The sequence below is a fragment of the Physeter macrocephalus genome, chromosome 19, assembly GCF_002837175.3.
Source record: "Physeter macrocephalus isolate SW-GA chromosome 19, ASM283717v5, whole genome shotgun sequence".
In the NCBI taxonomy this organism is placed as follows: Eukaryota; Metazoa; Chordata; class Mammalia; order Artiodactyla; family Physeteridae; genus Physeter; species Physeter macrocephalus.
Window position 1 is genome coordinate 28,396,808 of NC_041232.1, and position 25,574 is coordinate 28,422,381.

At 45.6% G+C, this 25,574-nt stretch overlaps 1 protein-coding gene across 5 annotated transcripts in view; it reads right to left on the reverse strand.

The window, feature by feature from the left end:
• PTPRM (protein tyrosine phosphatase receptor type M) overlaps positions 1–25,574 on the reverse strand; it is an 805,568-nt gene that overhangs the window by 69,896 nt on the left and 710,098 nt on the right. For all 5 annotated transcript variants that reach the window (XM_028480386.1, XM_028480385.1, XM_028480384.1 and 2 more), the window contains 2 exons: positions 16,302–16,378; positions 12,625–12,661 (listed from right to left, as the gene is read on the reverse strand). In XM_028480386.1, coding sequence (XP_028336187.1) covers positions 12,625–12,661; positions 16,302–16,378 — 114 coding nt within the window. The remainder of the gene's footprint in view (positions 1–12,624; positions 12,662–16,301; positions 16,379–25,574) is intronic.

Consider the following 25,574-nt stretch of genomic DNA (forward strand, 5'->3'; position numbering starts at 1 on the left):
TTTCTCCAAAGAAGATATACAGATTGCCAACAAACACATGAAAGAATGCTCAACATCACTAATCATTAGAGAAATGCAAATCAAAACTACAATGAGGTATCACCTCACACCAGTCAGAATGGCCATCATCAAAAAACCTACAAACAATGAATGCTGGAGAGGGTGTGGAGAAAAGGAACCCTTCTGCACTGTTGGTGGGAATGTAAATTGATACAGCCACTATGGAACAGTATGGAGGTTCCTTAAAAAACTAAAAATAGAACTACCACACGGCCCAGCAATCCCACTGCTGGGCATATACCTTGAGAAAACCATAATTTCAAAAAGAGTCGTGTACCACAATGTTCATTGCAGCTCTGTTTACAATAGCCAGGACATGGAAGCAACCTAAGTGTCCATCGACAGATGAATGGATAAAGAAGATGTGGCACATATATACAATCGAATATTACTCAGCCATGAAAAGAAATGAAATTGAATTATTTGTAGTGAGGTGAATGGACCTAGAGTTTGTCATACAGAGTGAAGTAAGTCAGAAAGACAAAAACAAATACTGTATGCTAACACATATATATATGGAATCTAAAAAAAATAAAAGGTTCTGAAGAGGGGTGGGATAGGGAGGGCGGGAGGGAGGGAGACGCAAGAGGGAAGAGATATGGGGACATATGTATATGTATAACTGACTCACTTTGTTTTAAAGCAGAAACTAACACACCATTGTAAAGCAATTATACTCCAATAAAGATGTTAAAAAAAAAAAGAAGGAGGGTCATAAGTGATGACTTAATGACATTAAACAGTGGGCTTTTTTTTTTTTTTTTTTTTTTTGGTTACTACATTTCCATGGTTCTCACACAATGACAAATCCCTTCTTACACTGGAGTAGGTTTATCCACTGCCTGAGTCTTTTTTTTTTTTTTTTTTAAACTTTTCTACTTCTTTTCCTTTTTTAAATTGAAGTATAGTTGATTGTTGAGCAGGAACTTGCTGAGTACCCTGTTTCTCCTAAATTGGCTCACAACGTGCTCCTCTTATATCTGAAAAAACTAGGCATCCATTGTGTGTGCATCCACTTCCCCTAGGACACACCGTCCACATGGTGATGTTCACACCTCACTCATACCACCCCCTAAAATTCTCCTTTCAGACTGAAATAAGAAAGTGTGCCAACATGAACTGTGCAAACATTCATGGCTTTCTCTAGATAATTAGTGACATGGGATGTCAGTTTCCAGGTGCATTTACTAGAACACATGAAATCCTGATTGGACACCAAAGGTCATGTCAGATTTAATTAAGAGAAAATCGGCATAAACCAAACACTAACGGACAGGCTACATATAAAATCTAAAACAGCTTGGGAAACCTCTGTCTGTAGTATCAGTCATAACCCCTCAACTCTTGGCTCTTTTTTGGTTAATAATCTGACTTTCATCTTATCCACTAAAAATAATTATATTTAAAAACAATAAAGAATAATATAGTAGGTATTATTTAATGTGTTAATAAAGATAAATTTAATCAATAGCCACTTTCTTCCTAAGAGATACAAGAAACTTCGTATTTAATCGTCACCTTCCCATTTTTTTTTTCTTTTTTTTCTTTTTTTTGTGGTATGCGGGCCTGCCTCTGTTGTGGCCTCTCCCGTTGCGGAGCACAGGCTCCGGACGCGCAGGCTCAGTGGCCATGGCTCACGGGCCCAGCCGCTCCGCGGCATGTGGGATCTTCCCAGACCAGGGCACGAACCCGGTTCCCCTGCATCGGCAGGCGGACTCGCAACCACTGCGCCACCAGGGAAGCCCCTTTCCCATTTTTTATATTTGTATTTTCTAGTATCTTAATTCCAATATGAGTTCATCCTATCTTGATTAGTCACTATTATAATTCTTTTTCTGTTGTAAATTCTTAAAGCCTTCATAATTTTTATTGTGGTTTTTCTTAATTTATCTTTACAAGGAGAAGTTTGTGCATTTCCACACCACTCTTAACTATGTCTCAAGTCAACGGTAAAAACAGGTAAAGAAGCACCTTTTTTGAAAAAGTAAACTCAAAACAAAATGACTCAAGTATTCTGGATACCTTCTTCCTTTCCCTCACCCATTATTTTAAGACCTTAAAACAAGAAAATAAATGAAAATAGTGGCTTTGAGACCTAACTTTGTCATAATATTTTTAGAAGTTTTCTTTTTTCTTAAACAAAAGCTACATGTGTTAAAATCAATTTGAATCAATTTATTTTGAATCATTTCAAAATAAAAATCTACAAGATCACCCATGGAAGCCTTAAAATAATTTCTGATACACAAACAGTCCAGCCCCACCCAACACAGACAGGCTGCAGAAACAGGCCAAGAGCACACGTCTTTCCCTTTGTCTCCCTCTGATTTCCCCCTCTGCTCCTCTGTCATCATTATTCTCTTTCCCAGATCATTTCTCAGCCCCATTTTCTCCTCCAGTGGTTTCTTGGCCTTCCAAAGCTCCTCTCGAAAGCATCCTTGTGTGATTCTTATATGAGAAATTGGTTTGGACGAAGCCTCTTGGGAAGGGACTTGTCTGGTCTTTGGAATTAAGCTGTTTTCACTTACATGTAGTCTGGCTCTAAGGATGCATCCGAGAGGCCTTCAGGACTCCACGCTGGTGTTCTTTGCTGCTATCAGAGATGGTCAATGTCTGCAAGACTTCAAAAACTGAAGGAAAATATGCTTTCTGCAGCTGATGAGTTAGCTTATTGTCTTTGCAACCCATGTTTGTTTAAAAGTCAACAACAGTGACGATAATTTTTGTACTCTGGAGGGGGATGTAGGATGCTGGCGAAAATGTAAGTGGTTCCCTTTGGTACATCCTGGAAGAAGCACTAACAGGTGTAGAATGTATTCGCTTTTATGAAAATGACATGAGCATACGCTATACTTGGGTTAAAGCCTGACTACCTATGTGCTTTGAGCGACGTGTTTTTGGAATCAATGGAATAATGATAAGAATTTTAGCTAATACTTACTGAGCGGTTGCTGGCAGAGCTGGAATCTGAGCCTCAGCAGTGTAACTTCGGTGTCTACACTCTAACTAACCACTCTGCTCTACTGCCTCTTGCAGGGGAAAAAGCCTTGTCCTAGTTACTGACATAAAACATATTTGTATATGGAAGCAATTTTACGGCCAAATAAAATCTTTAGGTTTCAAAGATTTGATTGTGACCATGTTGCCTAAGCAAAGGAATAGTTGTGAACAGAACCAATAACAGGGTGACTCCTGGCAGGACTAGAATGTTCCAAAGCATTTCTGGAAGCCCCATCTACCTAAATGAACCGTTACTTAGATTTTGTTCCTTTTCGACTACACTCAGCCCTCCTCTAGAATCACGCCACCCTAGCAGTTATATAAACATTTCCAGCTTGCAGTGGTGCCACTGTGAATGGGAATGAAAAGGCTGCTATTATTCTTGACATGGAAACTGAAGGATAAAGGCAGATCAATCAGATTTGAGTGGTGGCGAAGACGAGGCCTCCAAAGAGGAACTTGTGTATAGAAGACAATGGCAGGGTGGTGGGCAGCGTGTGGCAAGGGTCCAATCTCAGATACAGAGATCAGATGCATTCCCACTGGTCCCTGATCCCCGCGACAGGCTTGATGGAGATACCACGCGAAGAGCTGGGAGGAGGCGGACGAGAAAGCGTTTGCAGCCTCGGGAGGGAGGAACATGACAGATGTTCACATTACAAGAGCCTCTTGCTGGCGGAGTCACAGAGCATCCATCAGGCCTGTCTCCAAAGAGAACCCTCGTGCACTCATCCTGAGTGCTTGTTCACGCTCTAAAGAGGGGCACAGAGAGAAGGCCATCAAGGAGAAAAGAAAGAATGGCAGCCTTCAGAGTGGAGGGGTTGGGTGACCCAAAGGATCTGCCTGTCTTCTGTCAAGGAGAAGCAAAGCGAAGGGGAAAACCTCCCTTCATATGCTTCAGGGGCCACTGCCAGAGAAATAAAAGCTTGCATTACTCACTATCTTCTTTAATAAGCTTTTTTTTCAGTACACAAGTGGGATCCATTTTTATTTAAGAAAAAGAGAATGAATGTGATAAATGAATAAAATAGAGGTAAGCTGACACCCTAGGCACGGCGGAGTGCAGGCAATCTCAAGTTTTCAACGGCATCGGGAAATCTCCAGAAGCATCCCTTTGAGTGAGAAGGCGAGAAAAAGAACCTGCAGTGGCTAGAAACTTCCTCAGGTTTGCTGCCTTGAGAAACTTGTCCAAAACCGTATCGATGGGCGATAAAGGACCCTGGTCCCGAGACGCAGGAAGAGTGTGGTTCTAGGGCAAAATCAGGCCTCACTTCTCCACCTGCTCAATGGTTTAGGGCTGGGAGAGAGAAACAGCTAAAATACTGCCCAAATCTGACGTTGCTGTAAACTCACAAATCGGTAACAGCTGGTTGCTTATATACATGGCACACTGTGTAATTCCTGAGTCATGCTCTATTCCCAACCCTGTACTTAGCAGGCACTTGTTAGATGCACAGAAATATTGGTTCAATTTTCGATGAACTATGCCTGAAAGGAACAGCTTGGCTTTGCAAAGAGGGGTGAAGCCCGGGGGAGGCCAGCCCCAGAGAAAGCACCTGGGGGGTGAGTCACAGCTCTGTCCTTTCAGGACGGAACCTGGAAGAAAGATGTGACCTCCTACATTTTCCTCACTGTTAACCAAGGCCCCTTAGGAGGCCGGAAACACATGATGTTCCTCCTAAGTTGAACACGGCGTACGCACTATTCAAATACGAACGTGCACCCATACAGTTCGCAATTCCTTTTGCAATCGTGACTCATTTGAACTGACATGATGAGAGTCACTTAAATCTATTTGTGCTTTAAGTTTCAGCTGTTTCAATTACAAAACAAGAGTTGGACTTAAAGGCTTTTTAAAGTTTCTCCCATCTCTAAAAGATGCTATCATTTTTCTACTTCAAATCACCAACACTTCTAAATTACTCTGAAAGATTTAAAAAGCACTTGTTTCCAGGCAGTTGAGGACCCAGTACCTGTGGGACAGCATCTGTCTTCAAATTATTCTGTATCAACTTAGGTTCTGTTCCTTGAGGGATACGTTTCCGCCATAGCATCTATGACAACACTGACGGATGGTACCTAACAGGTTCTATTTTTGGTTTCATCTTTTAATATGCAAGCTGTCTTTAAACGTTCTCACTTCTAATGAGCGAGTTTATTAAGAGCACAGGGCTGAGCCATGTCTGTGATCCGACCTTTTGGCTAATTGGCCAGTAGCTTTTGAAATTAATCTGGTGAAGACAAACTATTGTTTTAAAGGAAGTTTGTGGATAAGCTGTTTTCATTTTCTCTTGGAAACCTGCAGATGGAGAGTAAGATGAAGGTGGGCCCTGCATGGAGACCTTGGCCCTGGGTGTCAGGAATACCTAGACCTCCTCAGAGGTCACTGTTTCTCTAGGTATAAATCACACTTCCTCAAAGCCTCCCTGTTTAAGTTTGGAAACTAGAGCATACTCCAGTTTACCGGGCAATACTTTTAAATCAATCTCTAATAGGATATGATAAGTGAATCCAAACATAACCTACAACCCACTGACAATGCAGGAATAGCTTAGCTAGGAAGAACAATAGCAGCTAATGGAGAATTTGTACTTGAGGTTTGCGCAGAGCTGGTGCTTGGAGGAATAAAAACAAAAGTTGTTTACTGAAGACTTAGCTTTTGATTTAAAAAAATGTTTCCTTTCAATTCTACTGAGAAATAATTTCAAGTGCTCATCTCCACCTGGAGGTCAGAACCCAGGAGACAAAAGCTCTTTACAGAGTGTGTAGAACTTGCATTGACCCTCTGGCAAGTCTCAACTTGCTGAGGGAAGCAGTGTGCTGTTCTAGGTACTGGTAATTACTGCTTTAGACGCCTGGGAAAATTTAACCCATATTCATCTTTCTGAAAATCCTTATTAACAATGTTCATGCCACACAGGGTATGTGGATGAAATGCAGAAGAAACACAAATGAAAAGTAAACAGACTGGAGTCACTGTAGCAAAGTTCCAACTGTTTTGCAGTAGTGGAGGATAGGAGGCATTTCCACTGTAAACCTTCACAGCCCACATTTTTATTATTTTCATGTAAGAGTCTGCCCCTAGCTCAAAGTCTCTGGAGGAAATTTGCTTTAGGTTTCTCTTTTCCAAATTAGTCACAGCTTACAATTATGGACAAATAAGACTGACTATCTAAGGTGTAGTTGGGGGGCCATATATGCATGAGCAGAGTCAGCGTGGAGCTAAGCAAAGTGACTTCGACAAGGTGGACAGTCTCCAAAAACAGTGCCTTGATTTACTGATATGTTGAAAGAAAAAGTGTTCACGAGAACAGGAGGTGACCAGCCCTTAACTTAGAATAGACACGGTCACAGATACTGGAGCTAAAAATCCATCCAGGTCAGTAGACACCACGTCAGGCCAGCGGAGGTGCCGTTTGGCCTGGATGGAGTATTCTGCTGCCTGGTCGGTGCTGGGCACGTGGCAGCCCCCCATTCATGCATCTGTTTGTCCCTTCACTCCCTCCCGCGCTCCTGCCGTCCCACTGGGCATCTGCTTCGTGCCCGCCCTCCACCAGGCCATGAGTAGGCGCTTGTGGATCGGTGGATGAACCCTGTGGCCCTTTTGCGGATGCCAGGCCATGAAGCAGCCTTCTGCTGAAGCATCTTCCTCTCTGGCTGGCCTGAGACACAGACTACCCTTGCCAGGCTGAGGGCAGTTCTGTCCGATGGACAGTAAGTCTCTCTCAGTTCCTGGGTCTATGCCAGCGTGACTTGGCGTCCTGAAATGTGACACTGAGCATTCAGAGTCTCTGGGCAGGAAAGATGAACATCTTTTTAATTCTAGATTGTTAAAATCCATATAATTTACTCTCCTTGAGTATAGGTGCCCCGACACCCACTTTATCGTTTCTTTTTTTCTGAATTGTGCTAGTTCGACAGGGTTAGCCACCCTACTGGAGTTCTGAGCTCGGCCTTGATCTTGCCACACAGAGTCTCTTTGTTACCATCAGCATTAACTCCTTGGATCAGCTAAGCCCTGGACCAGGGTGTCTTCCAAACAGATGCCCAGCTGGGAACAAGGCGACTCCAAACGCTCAGTGTCATATTTCAGGACATTTAAGACAATTTTAATTAAGAAGTATTTTCAGATATGAACGTATCATAGAAAATTTGCTTTTTGACATGCATCACAGCTTAGGAGGAAGAGGTTGGATCCTAGACTCATTTTGTAAAAGATTCACCACGTGATTTTGGGGGGTGAGCTTCGTGAGGCCCACAGAAGCGGCAGCACGCGGTGCAAGGTGGGGATCGTACATTATCCCGCCCCACCAGACACTAGAGAGATCCTTGCAGAGCCCTGATGCAAGGCACAGGCACTCAGCTACGTGTTAGTTCTCCCCATGGGCCTCAAATCTATTTATGAAATGAGACGAGTAATATCTTAAATGGTCAGAGGACAGAAAATACATTAAATTAGTTACAGCACAAAGCCTAGTACATAAAAGGCACTTAATATTTACTGAATGATGGACAAAGAAAAACGCCAAGTTTCAGAAAGGAAAGTACTACATAAACCCAAAGTACGAATACAGAAAGAAAATGTATCTATCATTTTTTTCTTACATGAGAAGGAATCACACTTAAAAATCAACAGTTTTGACACTAGAACATATTTAATATTAGAAAACATACTTTAGCTGTAGGCAACCTGGATTGTTGAGTAAAATAAAAACTACAACTGCCCCCTGCCATTCTTGTTGTCTGAGTCATTCATTTCTGTCCCAAATTTTCTTGTGGTTACTCCCTGTTATCTTTGTCTGCAGGTTTTTCTCCCCAGGATAATTCCGCACTATTTAATCTTCTTAAAGCACTGTTTTCACCACCACATGGCGTAGAAACATCCTTCCTTTATCCCTCCCTGCCCTTCTGCCTTTCATTAAATAACGCTCCTTATTATTTTTTTTTTTTTGTGGTATGCGGGCCTCCCTCTGTTATGGCCTCTCCCGCTGCGGAGCACAGGCTCCGGACGCGCAGGCTCAGCGGCCATGGCTCACGGGCCCAGCCGCTCCGCGGCATGTGGGATCCTCCCGGACCGGGGCGCGAACCCGGTTCCCCTGCATCGGCAGGCGGACTCTAAACCACTGCGCCACCAGGGAAGCCCCAACGCTCCTTATTCAAAGCCTTTTAATCAGTGTCCTCACTTTACCTGTCAGTTCTTTGTTCTTAACCCCTCTAATTCAGGGGTCTTAATCTAGGGGGTGTAGATCTTTCAGGCTGGATTTTAGTAAGCTGGAGAATGCCTGAACTTCTGTGTAAAATTGTGTGTCTGTGTGAATTTGTCCTGAGAGACGAGCCATTTCAAGAAGCAACCCAGAAGACCCAAGATGCCGTGGATGGGGGCTTCCCTGGTGGCGCGGTGGTTGCGCGTCCGCCTGCCGATGCAGGGGAACCGGGTTCGCGCCCCGGTCCGGGAAGATCCCACGTGCCGCGGAGCGGCTGGGCCCGTGAGCCATGGCCGCTGAGCCTGCGCGTCCGGAGCCTGTGCTCCACGACGGGAGCGGCCACAGCAGAGGGAGGCCCGCATACCACACACACACAAAAAAAGATGCCGTGGATGAAGACCCTTCCCCCTCAGGTGGTCTCCCTCCTGCCCACTGCCAGGGGCCGTTTTCCTCCTGGACCTCGGGTGTCCTCCCGCTCGGCCCATCCTCTGGATGAAGACCTGCCTCCCCCTCTACCCGCACCCCCTCCGGCTCCTCTGAAACCCGGCCAAGCGTGGGTGCCCTACCCCGTGACTGCGATGTGCCCCCCCGGATTTCCTACCCTCTGGGTAGGATCCCCCCGTGTTCCTGTGCATCTCCAGCCCACAGATGAGCTTGGAAGTCAGGAAGAGGGATGGGGCGCTGGACAGCCATGTCCATCCCAGACTTACAGCCATTTCTTCCGCAACTGCCTCACACTGTCTTTCCTGAGTTCTCTGAAGCAGGACCCTTGAAGTCAGTTTGAAAAATAAGCCTAAACAACGATGGAGAGAACGCTTCTCTTTCTCGCACCACGTGGCTGGCGGGCATTCTCCCGAATTGCCTTGGAGGAGCGGTTCTGATGTGTGCGGCTTCCTCCAGCTCATGGCCTGTGTGGTGGTCTCTATGGGGAATCCTGTGATTGATTACGATTGGTTCTGGGTGACCCTACCCACCTGTGTACTGCCTCCCTCCGTGAACCAGTTTTTGAAATGCCAGCTCTGGCCCGGCTCTGAGTGTGGACAGGCAGCCACAGACGTGAGTTCCTCTCCTCTGACCCCTGGCACGCCAAGTCGTTAAGTCTTGAGTGTTATAATTGTATTAATGGCTGGCCAGGCAGATGTGGTGAAGTGCATACTGGCTCATCAATATATTAGCTGCCAGATGGAAAACAATTAAAGGGTGGGGAGACGGGAAGAACACACTCAAAAAGCCACCGATCTGGCTTGAATGCGGTCCCTTCAATTTGCAGAAACATTACCATTATCATCAAAGGTCAAAGTCAGTTACTGGTGGAAAAAAATCAATAAAGTTGAGGGAGGGGGAGAGGCTGAAGGGATAAATTCATGACATGCCCTCTGTATTGAAGGGACTTGCTAGAAATCTATGTATTTCCAACTCTTGGGGATAAAACCAGTTGTCAGGAAAATGAACCATTCATGTAGTTTCAGGGGTTCCTGCTGTGAACCGATGTTAAAGACTCATCTCAGTGCAAAATAGAGGAAAATAAAAGAGCAAGGAGGGATTCAAAAATTGCATCTGCCTGTTAGTTTCCATCACCCTTTTTGCTGGACTTTGAGAATCAGCTTGTTGGTGGTTTTTGTTTTTTTAATGAAAGCTACCCACGAACATGTTCTGTATACCTTGCCCAGGTCAATTACTGCAGACAAGCAGAAATCTTTATTACCGGCAACCCGAGGCCACCAGTTACACTGCTCTTGTGGCACACACTAGAAAAGACATTCTGACTTATTAATCTGCACATTCCGGTCTGAAGGTATTACTCATAACATGATGGGTACTGTCTGGACTGAATATTAGATGAAAAATCTGCTCACTTCTTCCTCCTCCTGCTGCACCAATAATAGCGATGTAAGGACTGCCTGGTCGTGAAGTCCAATCTGTAGCCCACCCAGCACCGAGGAAAGGGCCACGCTCTGTGAACAGCGGGGTACCCTTCTCTGCTAAAGGCACCGTGGTGGTCTCCTACAAACATTACATTTGCTATTTCTCAGCTGCCTACATTTGCTCATTAATACTTGAGAGGTTGAAGGCTGCCAAGGACGACTGCTGAGCAATTACGTATCGTGGCCTCCCTCAGGGACAGAGGGGCAGAGAGAAAGAACGAAGGGAGGGGACCCATGTAGGGCTTTGGGGGTTTCAATCTCTACTTCTGCTGGCTATTCAGTCACATGAATCTACAGGGAAAACTGTGAAAATCTGAACCAGATTTAATTTTTGGCTTATACTTTCTATGAAAACGTGGGCTGCTAATCAAGAACTCAGGAGCGTTTTGTATATTTTGTCATAAAATTTTCATGTAAATTTGGAAAAACTGCAAATTTCAAATAATCATCACATGTATTAAATCAGAGCTGTCATGACCCTGACTTGGGGGCATTCTGAAAGCCTTGCGGATCGATGTGAAGCACTAGCGATGGTTCCTCCACAGGCATTGGTTAGTTCGGTTTGGAAGCTCCCAGGGTTGGACGCAGAGGTCCGGAAACACGTCCTTGTTCTGTCTAGATGTGAGACAAGCTGGGCACTTGCTCTCTGAAGCCCTTAGCACCTCCTAACGAGGGCCTGCCTTGTGCCAGCCTCACACCGGGCACCGTCCGTGCGGTGTTTCCTCTGACTGCAAGGCGACCTTGGAAGGAGACCTTACTGACGTCATTCCAGGGAAGGAAACACACTGGACATGGGTGTAGAATCTTTAAGTGGTGACATAAGACTGTGGACTCTACGAGTGGTGCCACCAGGCTTTTGCTGTGGCCGTGGGGATGGAGGGTAAGGCTCCATTTCGGCTACACCTAGGGTTTGTCCACCCCAGAGCTCTGGCGCCCAACACCACCAGTGGGGAAAAGCCAAATGTAGCTCTTTAAGTCAACATTAAAACTTCAGATTCAGTTCCTCATTCACAGTGCATACATTTTGAGTAACAGTGGCCACGAATGACTAGCGGCTACCCTACTGGATGGCACAGACAGAGAAGATTTCCACCAATGCAGGAAGTTCTACCGGCTGCTGCTGCTCTGAGTGTTGGGATTCTGGTCTCCGGCTACGACCGCCTCTTCTACCTCGTGACTCATTCACTGAACTTGGCCTCAATCCTTTAGCGCCTTCCTTCTCCTCATGGCGCGCTGGACACCTCTGACTTCCCCGCCTCCAAGCCGAGACTTTTCCAACCATGATTTCTTGTCGTCCTTGATTCCCCTGCTCCTTGACTTTCTCTTGGGCAACCCCCGGCCAACCCCTAAATGTTGGCAGGTTGCATCCTTTTGACTTCCCTGCTCCTGCTTCTGGGATATGAGGCATTACCAGAAACAATGATAAAATAATAAAAGGGAGAGAACGTACTCTCTTTTCATCCCTAACTCTTCAACCCTAGCAGGTCCTCTCTGCTTCCCAGCACTTCTTTGGTTCACCTTGTATTGACTCACCAACTCATCCCTGACAATGCCGCTTCCTGATACCCTCAGATCTCCCAGGATCCTCACCCTCTACAGATGACCCGCCCCATCGTTGGTGGGGTACAAAAACCACGCCATGTATATATATATGTACAATTGAATCACTTTGTGATTCAATAGCAGAAATTAACACAACATTGTAAACAACTATACTTGAATAAAATGAATTTAAAAAGAACAAAACCACGCCATGAACTTCCCCAACACGTTCCTCTGACTTTCTTTCTGTTTCCTTTAGCCAAAGTGAGCCACCAACTGCTTTCTACCTGGGAGCACTGACTCACTGCTTCCAGAACTTTGCTCGTGATGTCTCCCTCAATTAGACGTTTTCTCCCCGCAAGCTCACCTCTGCCGCAAGGCTGTTTTTGAACCATCCCACCCGAAAGCCACCTCTTTCTTGTCCGAGTTTCCCTAACCTGTTATCTGTACCTTGCACACAAGGTTTTAAGTGACACTGCATGTGCGAATGTCCTCCCCACTGACCCACACCAACGTGAGAGGGGTGCTTGCTGGATTCGGCTTGCATTCCCAGCAGTGACCAGCTCAGGTCTTTATTCAGTACCTATTTATTCAACGAATATCTATATATCAATTTTGGCAAATGTCAGATTAATTGCTAAGGTAGACAGAGTTAATTCAATAAGTAACTGATGAACACACTTCTTCTAATGATCTCAACATGAAGTTCGAACTGAATGATTACATCACCAGGACCTCTGATGGGAAACCAGGGTGCATGTACTGATGGCTAACACTGCAATCATCGGGGCTACAGTGCTGTGCAACAGAGCTCCTAGGGAGGGTGGGCTGGGTATGAAATGACAGAGTGGGCAAACAACCAAAGAAAGACATCAAAGCTGGAATCAACTTACCTTGTGTAGCAATATAATGATTGGGTCGATGATAACCCTAAAAATAAATGAGAAAGAATATTTGACAAACTGAAAAATCAATAAGCAGCACAGAAGTCACACGCTAAGTTTGCCAAAATGAATGCACCTACAAATACCAATAGCTGCTTCATTTGAAAGTTACATGACCAGACCTGGGACCACTGAGCACCTCTTAATCAGCCAAGGTGCATCAAATATAACAGTTCTGATGCCTGCGCGGCGGGGAGTGGGTGAGTAACTTAATCACACACGGGCTACGAGATGATGGATGAGCAAAAAACACTAACAACTTATGGATTTTCTGAAACAACAAGACCACAACTCTGATTAGAGTGTAAACCGGCTAGGAATGTGCAATAGGATTTCATCCGTGTTTCGGATGTTATTGGCAATGTGACAAAGGTTTAATGCATATTCTGTTACGTCAATATAGGCAGTTATATCAATAGTAATACTAAACATCGTTTTTAAACACTGCTAATACCAAGGCATGATGCTGTAGCAAGGACCAGGAATTTAAAGAGGGAGAAGTTCTGCAAGACCCCTTCCTTTTATCATGACCCTACTAGAAGGGGGAAAGGTGAAGACTGGGACCAAAGCAAGAAGGAAACAAGGGACATCACAGGATCGATATCTGGGAACGATAAAGCCGATTTAGAGAAAATGACACACAGGTAACATATACTATCACCACGGACCTTAATACTTCCCCTTCCTGTCCCCTGAGATGACCCAAAATACTATGCCCAAAGCCAGCTGAAAAAGAGAATAAAGATACTTGGAGAGGAAATACCAATTTCTCAGACCACTTAGATGCCTATGTGTTAGATCTTTTTGCTCTTAAAAGCAAGTCGACAAGAGTGAACAACCAAAGCAAACACATTCTTTTGTACAACTGGCCCGCTGCAGGTGTCTGACATAGAGTCATGACAGATATTAAGTAGGGTTATTCAGACGATCAGTCACTTCCTGCCGGCTGGTAAGCTCCACGAAGCAAGACCTGGTTGGACCCATCACCGTACGTGTCAGTCTGCAAGGTGCTGGGAGATGGGGGCTCATTTGTTAAACTGCAGCAGCTGGCACGGTCCAAGGAGACCTCTGATGCTGAGCGCGATGGCAGTTCCCAGGCCTCCCCTACTTGACCTGCCAGCAGCGTGAGCACAACTGAACCCCCGAAATGCCTTCTTCGTTGGCTTCCGGATGTGACGCTCTGGCTTTCCTCCTGCCTGGCCGCGGCCCCTGCTTTTCATTCCTTCGTCCCCTCCTGCTTTCCCTGGTGGTGATGCTGGGACGCCGGGTGGCTGGCTCTCCTCTGTCTACCCCACTCCCCTGACGATCTCCTCCAGCCTCACGGCCATCGGCACCCGATGTCCTGGGAGCCCTGCCTCCTCACCTCCTGCGGGGCCTTTGCCCTGCAACCCTGGGGCGAACCAGTGCCGAGTCGCCTCCACTCGGCCGTCTGATGCACATTTAAAGCTGAACACACAGGAACCCAGCTCCTCATTTCCTCCCCTCTCCGAGTCTGTTCCACCACAGTCCTGTTCACATAACGGTGACCCCACCTCCTGAAGGCATGCGGGCCCCTCCTTCCCCAACCTCCACCTCAGCCCAGACCCAGGATCCTCCCACATCCCTCCCTCTGGCCGCCTGCCCCGGCCACCCTCAGCCACCCGGCGGGCCTCCTCGCTTTGACCCCGCCGCCAACCTTCAGTTCGTCCTCCTCGCGGCTTCCAGATCCCTCACTCCTCTGCGCCGGTCTCTCTATGACTGCCCAGCTCACAGGAAGAGCCCAGCTCCTCACCAGCGTGGATGTCACCTGCCCAGACTTCCCTCACACACCCTATTCACACCCTCCACAGCTGCCGGGCATGCTCCACAGCCAGGCCTTTTCCTGGGCTGCCTCTCGGCCTGGAGGCTCAGCCCCCAGATATCCCCCCGGGCCCGGAACCCCACTTTCTCGGTGGAGCTGCCGCTCCACCGTCACTGTGTTCCTCCTACCGTCTACGACACCAGAGACACTTAACCGACTTGTTTCATTTGTGGTCTCTTTCTCCTGGTTAGACCATCAGATCCATTATGTCAGAGCTTTCTTTTTGGTTTTGGCCTGAATTGTGCACAGTTACAACACCAGTGTCTCAAACAGTTACTGACCTGTAATAGGTGCTCAATAAAATCTCATTGACTAAGTGAAAAGGGGCCCTGAATTCTGACTCTTTTCTCTGTTAAAACGAGAACTAATGAATCTGGTATTTTCATTACTTTTAGGTCCCCCCTCCTCTGTGTCTCTACCCAGCCAGTTCTCTAAAGCTTAGTTCAAATGGCCTCCAGGACAAAGCCTGATCTAATCACGGCCACTCCTCAGAGGGTGGTTCAGCAGATGCTGAGGACTTACAGCATCCGAGGCCTGCGTCAGGGGCAGGGGTACAGCGGGACCCGGACACTGTCCCTCTGTTCAAGGACCCAGAGGGTTATGGGAGCTGGGACCGCAGTGTGAACAGGGTTCTCCTGGACTCTCCCCAGGGAACGAGTGTCAGAGTGAAGACGTTTCTTACTTCGGCTCCTAAGTTGTGAGGCCTCAGGGAGAAGGTACAAGGTCTTGGGCACCTCTGAGTACTCCTGGGAGGCACTCCCTAAATATTTCCCAAATAAAGTAATAAGTGCAATGTGCCTTTGGAGGAAACTTTGCTTTAATAAAAACTTCTACCTTGGATTGGATAGGTTTTTGGTCATTATCAAATGTAGGGTCTAGGGGTCTTTGTTTGAAGACTGAGATACGAATTAGTCTTCAAATAATCCTCCATCAGGCCTCAAATCTATAACCCCCAAACGCCAAACCCTCCCAAGAAGCACTACACATAACATTCTTGTAGTCATTTTTAGATAACTCTCAGAGACTGTAATGCTAGTATTTTTAGTAATACTCAACCAAGACAAGAAAGGAATCCACACATCTGAATACAACTTGTGCAAGGAAGTACTGATGGGTTAAGAAACAGTATGAAGTCCAAGCACAGAGGATGCCTTGGGAACTGAGATCTGTTTAATGTAAACTTGGGCCTTGGAGGTAGCAGCAACTTTCCCTTGATTTTCAGTCTATACTTTTGATTTCGTTCATTCTTTCAAGTGAAAACATGCTGTCTCCCAAGGAATTTATTCTAATGTAAGACATTAAGTTAACATGATGCAGAATGAACAAAGGAGCAGGCTTCAATAATTAAACAGCCTACATATTTAATGACACGTCTTGCATGCATCAGAGGTCCTGGCTAACAGCTGCAGACGACTTTGAAGGCAACTTGAAAGTGCTGTGATGACAAGAGATGGTAAATCATCAAATTAGGAATTAGAGAGTTTTGTCCTATTAATATGCAAGCAGACTTTTTTAAGTGTCAAATAATCCAAGTTGTTGACAAAAAAATGGAAATACCATTTTCTGAGTCCACAGAAGCGTGGGATGGCAAAGAAGGCAGGGAACGTCGCGGGGAGCTCACCAGCCCGAGGCTGACACGCCTTCACCATCAAGTTCTGTGTGTATGGGACAGGGCATGTGTTTGCTCCCGGGGTTGGACCAGCCTGTGTCCACCCATCTTAGAGCAGACACACGGGGTGCTATGTGTCAGAACACGCGGGTTTACTGACAGTGTCAAGATACATACATCGATATAATTTCCATTGATATAGTCTGAGTTGTTGTCTCCTTCTATGGTCTGCAGCCTCACCCGGGAATGGTCATCTGTAAAAGGAAAAGAAACAGCAATTAACAAGAGCTATCTGTCGGGCTGCTCAGAGCCCCACCATGTTAAGCACATTACAGAGAGGTCAGCCACATCCACGCTGCTGTAAAGATAAACGAAGAATTAAATACTACACGCCTACATTCTTGCTCTTAAGACAGGGAAGGGTTTTTATAATCCTTTGCGTTTGTTTCACAGGAAATCTCATTAACTTATTCTTTGATCATTTACAGACGTGAAGCATTGGCAGAGGTTTGGAACTTTTACCTAGAGTCCTGTGAATCACAGTGGAATGGTTTCTTGATTTCTTGGACTGGAAGTTCAACAACTTCACTAAATCACATGTGAGCCCTGAGATTCTGAAGGTTGCCTGTGACATCCACCTTGACAAATGATGGTCATAAACCACGGCCCAGCCTCCCAGGAGATGTGGACACGGTTCTAACCTCAGTCATTGGCCCAGAGTTCTCTCCCCCTGCCCCGAGGGCATTGGCCCGTGGAGCAAGGCTGTCCCCATCAGCCACGTGACCCCAGGCCACGCAGTTACACCACCAAGCCTCGGCCACTCACCTGAAGGAGGGATGACAGTGCCTGCCTCAAATTTCGCTGTTTTAATGGTTAAACAAAAACACAAACTGTCGACACACACCAAGTACTGTATAGGGGTCGTGATGGTGGTACCGATTAGCTACAGTAAGCATTTTTTCTGAATGGAAAATTTTCTCCATAAATGCTACTGAGACATCTCAATAATTTCCTTGAAATCTAAATTCTAAAAAGTGCTAAAACCTCTCTAAGGGCATGGATTTTCCTGTTTTGCTCACTGCCCTACCCCTGACCTCTATATCAGAGTCTGGAACATCGTAGACTTTCCCCCAAATATCTTTTAAATGAGTCAAAAGTGAACGTTTTGCTTTTTTAAAAAAAATATGTCCTTTAAAAATTGTTTTCCTAAATGAATGTTCTTTGAAGCAGAGGAGCCCTTTCTTCCAATGAAAGCTTACACCCAAACCCAATATTTGGCAGATAAAGGCCAGCTGCTCTGAGGGGGAGGAGTGTGGTCTCTGAGAGGTGGTCTGGGGGAGCATTTTGCAAACCTCTCTTCCTTCCTGCCTCTAAACTGCCGACATTTCATTTGCGTTAGTGGGTGAGAAATGACACCCCCAGACTGAGGCAAGAGCCAGGCGGCCTGCAGGTGACGGACCGTCTGACCCAAGGTCACTGGACGAACTGTCGATTTGAACCCGTGCCTTGGCTTGACGTGCTACTGAGTGGGACCCAGCGTTTCAGCTGATCCCTCTGGTTCAGCCCTCCTTGGAGGGACGTTCTGGGTCCAACAGTGGGGCTAGAGGGAGATCCGTGTCGAGCTTCTAACTCTCCTTCATTGATGGGGCTTCGCGCTCCAGTTCCGGCCAGATGGCCGTATCATTTCCTGTGTGTGCCTTACCATTAGCCTGGGCTCAGTACCTTTCCCCGGAGAGTGGGGATAAAGTGGGTGGGACACGGGCGAAGCCTGGAGGGAGCCGTGTCTCCCTGCTCTGCTCAGGGAGAACGCATGCGGGCGGTGGTCCCGCGTGTGGGCTCTGGGGTCAGGGGTGCCGGTTGGAACCCCTCACCTGTGATTTCGGGCGAGTTGCTTTGTCTCTCTGGGCTTTGCTTTCCTGAGCTGCAAAACGGGGATCCACGGTGCCTCCCCATGGGGTTACGGTGAGCGCGAATGTAACACACAGGAAGAGATGAGCGGAGAGCCCGGTACACAGCGAGTGATGGATAATGCCAGAGGTTGTGACCACCACGTGCTGGGTGACACACGCTCGTGCTTTGCTTCTCACCGTCTTTACACTGGCTGCCCAAACCGACAAGAGCAACCCAGGACCCACGGGCAGGCAGGAATTTTCCCCGTGGTGACCTGCTCCAAGAACTAGTTTCCCAGAATCCATTTTGCTTAACACCAGAGGCCCCTGTCCAGAGTTTGCCCGTGTCGTGGGGGGGGGCGGGTTCTTGGAGCACTGGGACGTGTGGATTGTCACCGCTTTCGCACGTGCTGGCGGAGCCAGTGCACACACGGCTACTGCAGGGGGAACTCGAAGCCGTTCTGCGGGTAGAGCCATTTGAGCTTCCCGAATGAAAGATGCTACAACAGAATCGAACCACGGCTCTTCTGCACACACTGGGCTTTCAGTCGGCTCCTCTGAAGGAGGTTAGGTTCACTCCCTGTTCTCCCTGACTTTCCCTGGGCTGTGCTTTAAAAGGCAGGCACCGCATTCCAGCCTCCTAATCTTAGGATCTGTTGTGCTCCTTGTCAGAATCCCTCCTCTTTCATGCTTTATTTCCCTGAGAACCTCAGGATAAATGCCACCCAGTCCCCGTGATCTACCACCACTGGGCCTCTCAAGTGGTTCTGGAATGTTCTCATTAGGGACTTCGATCTCAGACAAGGCTGCACTCTCATCTCCCATCAACAGAGCCTTTGAAATAAAGAATTTCCCCAACATCTTCTACTGTTCAATCAGCTAACCCCCCACAGAGTTGTTTTTTTTTAACTTCACTGCTATTTCTCCATTTTATTTTTTAAGAGCAATACATGTCAAAGATTTTTATTTAGTTAATGAAGGAAGCAGGAAGATGTTACAACTGGTTCAAGGAGAATTTACCAGCAGATCTATATCCAGATCTAGTTATCTAGATAGATAAAGTGATATAGGTAGATCAATCTATGCAGGTATATAGATATAGATAGACAAGTAGATAATCTAAATCAGGATATGCCATGGAATGAATTTACAAAGAAATGGAAAACTGGCTTTTACTGGTACTACTGACCCCCTAAGGACACAACTCATTTACATATTATTTCTCCAAATTTAACTGCTCCACTCCCCGCATGACACAGAAGCCTGTAAGACACATATAAAGCCTATTTCCTATGTAGACTGGATTGTTTTCATTTCTCTTTATATGCATGCTCTTTCTGTATTCTAAAGTTGACTCTACAAGACTACGTATGACCCCTTGTGGTCAGAGACCATGTAGTGTCCACTCCGAACATCCCCACAAGGATCCTTCATGAGGGTCACAGCGCCCACCCGCAGGGCTCCTCTCACAGCCCAGCAGCAATTCTGCCCAACACACGGCTATGGCCACCAAGGATGACCTCTTCCCTAGACTAATGAATATGTCGGAAGAAGGGCAAGTTGTGTTCAGGCGAGGCTCACCGGGGCTTCCCTGGGTGCTGGCCATGGTCCTGTTGTGGACTTGGTTAGTGCTTTTACGAGTGTTTGCTTTACAACAATGTATTAACCCATATAGGGATGTATTATACCCTTTTCTGTACCTATATTTCACACTTTAAAAATAAAAGGGTCCACCTTGAGGATATTACGCTCAGTGAAATGAGCCAGACACAAAAGGGCAAATACTGTATGATCTCACTTATATGAAGCATCTGGAGTGGTCAAATCCGTGGAAGCAGCAAGTAGGATAGTGGTTGGCAAGTGCTGGGATGGTGGGGAAGAGTGAGCTCTTGTTTCATGGGTGCAGAAGAAACCTAATGTCACTGAACGGTACACTTAAGAATGGTTAAGATGGTAAGTTTTATGTTGTGTGTCTGTTACCAAAATTAAAAAATACGAAGAGTCCACTTCCTCCACGCCTCCTTGTAGGACACCTCCTCATGTTCCACTCGAGCCCTGGGCTCCCAGGAAGCAGCACTTTCAAGGTGGGAAGGGCACCTCCAGGACTTGCGGCCTCATAGCCCGTGGGGTCCTTTCTGCTGGTCCCCTCCTGAGAGGGGCTCATTCCCTTCCACAACGAAGGAGAGGCAGTGACTATATGGCCTGCTCCTTGAGGACAACTGCCATACTTTATAAAGTGTGCTGAGTAGGTATGTTTAGGAATTACTGAAATGAGACCTACGAGGTGTTCTTTCTTTCTGTGACAACGTAAGTGTGAGTACTGATGAGTCAGTCTAAGTTGATACAGGCAGGCAGATATTTCAGCAGGGAGAGTGGGCTCCCCCTAGGGTAGGAAGGAGAACACGGGGGCAGGAGCTGAGCCCACAGAGAGAAGAGTATGGAGTTTCCTTAAAAATCTAAAAATTAGAGCTACAGAGGATATGGCAATTCCACTTGTGGGCGTATATCTTGGGAAAACCATCAATCGACAAGACACGTGCACCCCCAATGTTTAGTGCTGCCCTGTTTTCAAGGGCCTAGACTTGGAAGCAACCTCAATGTCCTTGGAAGGAAGAATGGATAAAGAAGATGTGGTACCTATGTACAGTGGAATATTACTCAGCCATGAAATGAGGGGGGCTGGCCCTCGCACAACTGCCCTTCTTGGGTGGGACGTTAGCACTTATCAAGTTAATCCTCTGCCTCCCAGCAGGCTGTTGGGAAAACCATCTGTCCTAAACAACAGTGAAATAAATAGGAAAGTATCACCCTCCTGCACGCTGAGCCAGTGAAAGTAAAAGCAAAAGAAGTAAGAGAATCCACCCCTCCAGCCACAAGAGTCTACTCCAAGCTGCTGCTTGGATACCTGAGAACGACTTGGGAACAGAAACTGGATTCTCAGACATCCTCTTTCACATCAAGCCCTCATCTCAGGTGACTATAAAAGCAATAAATATAGATTGTTGGAGGCAAATAAAGCAGTACATGGAGGCTCACTGCCGTATTTTCTTGAAATCTGAATCACCTTGAATCCAATGCCAATTAAGAAGACTAATATGTACCAACCATTCTTTTAGGAAAGCTCGGTTCCTTCTGTTGGGGCTTAATAGTATCAAATGACTATAGGGGGATGCCCAGAGGATGTTTCTGGCCTGAAGCACATATGGGGTCACTCAGGCAAAGGATCCACAGAAATGCCAGCTGCCCACTGGCTGAGCCCCATCCTCCCAGTTGGCTTTGGAGGCCGACCAGCTGGAAGTCGGCCAGAGTCCAGCAACTGGGTCAAAAGGAGGAAGAAGCTTGGAGAACTCGACTGCTCAGGTATGAAGGTTGGGAAATCCAGTGGGATTTGTGGTTAACAATAGGTCAGTTACTGACCACGAAAACCAAGCGGTTAAGACTGCGAGGACTTGGTGTTTCTGGGAGACACAGCCCGGTAAGGCTGACAGGACCTGACTCTGGAGTTATAGACTGTCGTCCCTGTTTCTCTCCTAGGATGGGCGTGTTTCTTGGTTATTCCAAAGCCATTTCATGTTCACGTTGGGTAGTACATGAAAATAACAGGGCTTTGGGACCCAGAGACCCTGATTCAGATGCTGGCTCTACTCATCTCACCGATTGTGAGCTTAGTCAAAATCTGAATCTGCTGAGCTTCAACTGTAAAAGGGGGTGATGGCGGTTCCTTCACAGGAACGTTGAGGAGACCAAGTGAGATAATACATGTCAACATAGGACAGTTCTCTCTCAAGAACATAGGACAGTTCGATCTTAACAGGAACGTTGAGGAGACCAAGTGAGATAATACATGTCAACATAGGACAGTTCGATCTTAAGAAGATGTGGGAGATACACACACACACACGCACACACACACACACACACACACACACACACACACACAATGGACTATAACTCAGCCATAAAAAAGAATGAAATAATGCCATTTGCAGCAACATGGATGGACCTAGAGATTATCATACTAAGTGAAGTAAGCCAGACAGAGAAAGACAAATACGTGATATTGCTTGTAGGTGGAATCTAAAAAAATGATACAAATGAACTTATTTACAAAAAGAAATAGACTCACAGAGGTAAAAACAAACTTATGGTTACCAAAGGGGAAAGGGGGGGAGGAGGGATAAATTAGGAGTTGGGGATTAACAGATACACACTACTATACATAAAATAGACAACAAGGACCTACTGTATAGCCCAGGGAACTATGTTCAATATCTTGTAATAACCTATTGATATATATTCAGTTTTATATACACATAAAATTGAATCACTTTGCCGTACACCTGGAACACTGAAAATCAACTTAAAAAAAGGAATAAAATACAATAAAAAAGGAAATTACTGTCTTCTACGAATAAAAGCAACACCCTTGCTGGAGTTTGGCAATTCACAGCACAACGAGCCCCGTAGGCTTGTCTGGGGACCAGCAGAGCAGAGTGGAACTGAAAACTCCACGCACCCACTTTTTGGGGAAGATGAGTTTAGCTAGTTTTAAAGAGGAAACAGGAAAAGGTCTGGAAATAGGCCGACTACTTCTCAACAACTCCTTAATCTGATTCCCCTGGCATCTACTCAGCAGCTTTTGTTTTCCATCCCTGATTCTGTACAGTGTTGTACAGAGGTTAAGATCACAGGCTTTGGAGTAAAAATCCCTGGGTTTGATCCTAATTCTGTCACTTTCCGGTTGTGTGACCTTGGACAAGTTATTTAACCTCCGTGCCTCAGTTTCTAAGACTGTAAAATGGAAATAAAAGAGTGCCTACTTTGCAGCGTTTTTGTGAGGACTGAGTTCATACAAGTCATGCATTAGTGTCTGGTACATAGTTAGAACTAAGTAAAGGTGAGCTGGCACCTGTATCATTACTGCTGTGACTTCATGACCTGATAATTTTTCTCACCTGAACGGTTTCATCTTTGCCTACAGACTGCCCCCTTTCCAGTGAATCCATGCTGAGAGCTACTTTCCTAAAACACAATTTATTTTCTCCCCACCCAGTTTAAACCATTCAATGATTTCAGCAGGGGACTGATCAACAGTGATCTTACAAAACAATGGAATCTGAAACGATCATTACAAAGGGTTACTAGACCTTTAATTTCTTTACTTGGAAAGATCTCTGTGACATACTGTAAGTGAAGGAGAGCGGGTTACAAAGCAGCAAGTCTCCTAAGAGTCTGTTTATATGAAATAATCGAACGCATTTGCATATGTGTCTAGGAAGGCATAGTGGGCAACTGAAGGGATGGGGCTTCTGCTGGGTGGCAAAATCTGGAGGGATATTTACTTTTCCATTTATGATTTTATGTATTGTCTACATAGTTTATACTGTCTTAGGAATCAGAAAGAAAACAATAAATCTATTTTTATTTTACAAAATAAAGCCAACAACTTCAAGGCATAGAGAAAAGAGATTTGAAGGAAATAGAAATAAAATGTTAGCAGGGTTTGAATTTGTTTGGTGAGGTCCTGGACAATTTCCCCCCTCTTTTCTTTACTGCACACATTTTCTTTAATGTGTATGAACTCTTTTTATAATTGGAAAAAGAAACCTATTTAGCCATGGATGAATGGAATATGATCAAACCTCAATTAATTTTATATAATAATCACAACTCAATGCTACCCCATCCAGAAGGGTAATAAACTCTGCCATTTTGAGAAACTCAATCTGCATTAAAGATCTGTTGCTATTCCTCCAATTTCTTTCAAAAAAGCCCTTACTAGGTGAAATAGGGCAAAAATCATATTTTTGGTTAAGAAACAGGCCCATAAAGACCTGGTTATAACAAACCATTGCTTAATGCTGAAAAATTATAATCGGCTGGGACTTTTCCAAACGTATGTCTGCATGTTGTATTTATGTATGTGTGTATGTATTTATGGTGTGTGTATATACATATGCATGTATGTATATATACATACATGCATGTGTATGTATTTGTGTGTGTATTTAGTGTTTATATATGTATGTATTTACATGTGTGTATATATGTATGTGTATAAATATATCTCTGTGTGTATATGCATGTGTGTATATATGTGTGTATTTACGGTGTGTATATATGTATGTATTTATATGCATACACATATATATGTGTACATGTATGTATGTTTGTATATATGTATGTATTTACGTGTGGGTATGTATCTATGCATGTGTGTATGTATATATGCATGCATATGTGTGTGTGTGTGTGTGTGTATGACTGTCTTCACACATTAGAGGTGGGGTAATTAGAGATTTAAAGCAGGTCCCTCAGTCCCTGAAACATGTATTTATGCCCTTTTTATCAAATAACGTTATGTTTAAAATACATCTACATAGCTTCAAATATTTTAACATCATTTTCACATTAAACACGATGGATCTGGGTCACAGCCTTGCAGTCGGAACCTGTAAGTGATTAGATATTATTATAGCGGCAGAAATGGAGTCTGTCACTGATAATCTTTCATCTCTAACCAATTCTCCCTTTCTGCTGAATATTGATGACATATTTAAGGCAAACTGGAATCACAGTGATGTATGTAACATTTGCCCACCGACAGGAGACTCAAAATTAATTTTAATTATAATTGATTGCTTCAAATAACAGCCTTGCTCTTCCTGTGGTTACCTCTTGCCAAGGGCTGGTCTGCACTGGTTTCAAGGTACAAGAGGCAGAGGGGCCAAGGTAACCGACAGGAAGTGCTGGGCGTCCTGCACTCCTCCCCACTGCTCCAGCCTGGGGTCCCTGCCTCTGCCCACTGGGGCGGGGGTGGAGGGTGGGCTCAGGCCCAGCCAGGCAGCTTCTGAGCAAGAAGCAAGAAGGCGCTTTCAGCTGAGCGATGGCTGGCTCTGTGCTAAGCTTCACTCCTGCGGGTGAATCAGTCATACATATACACATGTTCCCACATCTCCTCCCTCTTGCGTCTCCCTCCCTCCCACCCTCCCTATCCCACCCCTCTAGGTGGTCACAAAGCACCGAGCTATCTCCCTGTGCTATGCGGCTGCTTGCCACTAGTTACCTTTTACATTTGGTAGTGTATATATGTCCCTGCCACTTTCTCACTTTGTCCCAGCTTACCCTTCCCCATCCCCGTGTCCTCAAGTCCATGCTCTAGTAGATCTGTGTTTTATTCCCGTCCTACCCCTAGGCTCTTCATGACATTTTTTTTTCTTAGATTCCATATATATGTGATAGCATACGGTATTTGTTTTTTTCCTTCTGACTTACTTCACTCTGTATGACAGACTCCACGTCCATCCATCTCACTACAAATAACTCAGTTTCATTTCTTTTATCCTTTGTCAGTTGCTTCATTTGCAACTATTTTCTCCCATTCTGAGGGTTGTCTTTTGGTCTTGTTTATGGTATCCTTTGCTGTGTAAAAGCTTTTTTTTTTTTTTTTTTTTTTTTTGGGGTACGCGAGCCTCTCACTGCCGCGGCCCCTCCCGCTGCAGAGCACAGGCTCCGGACGCGCAGGCCCAGCGGCCACGGCTCACGGGCCCAGCCGCTCCAC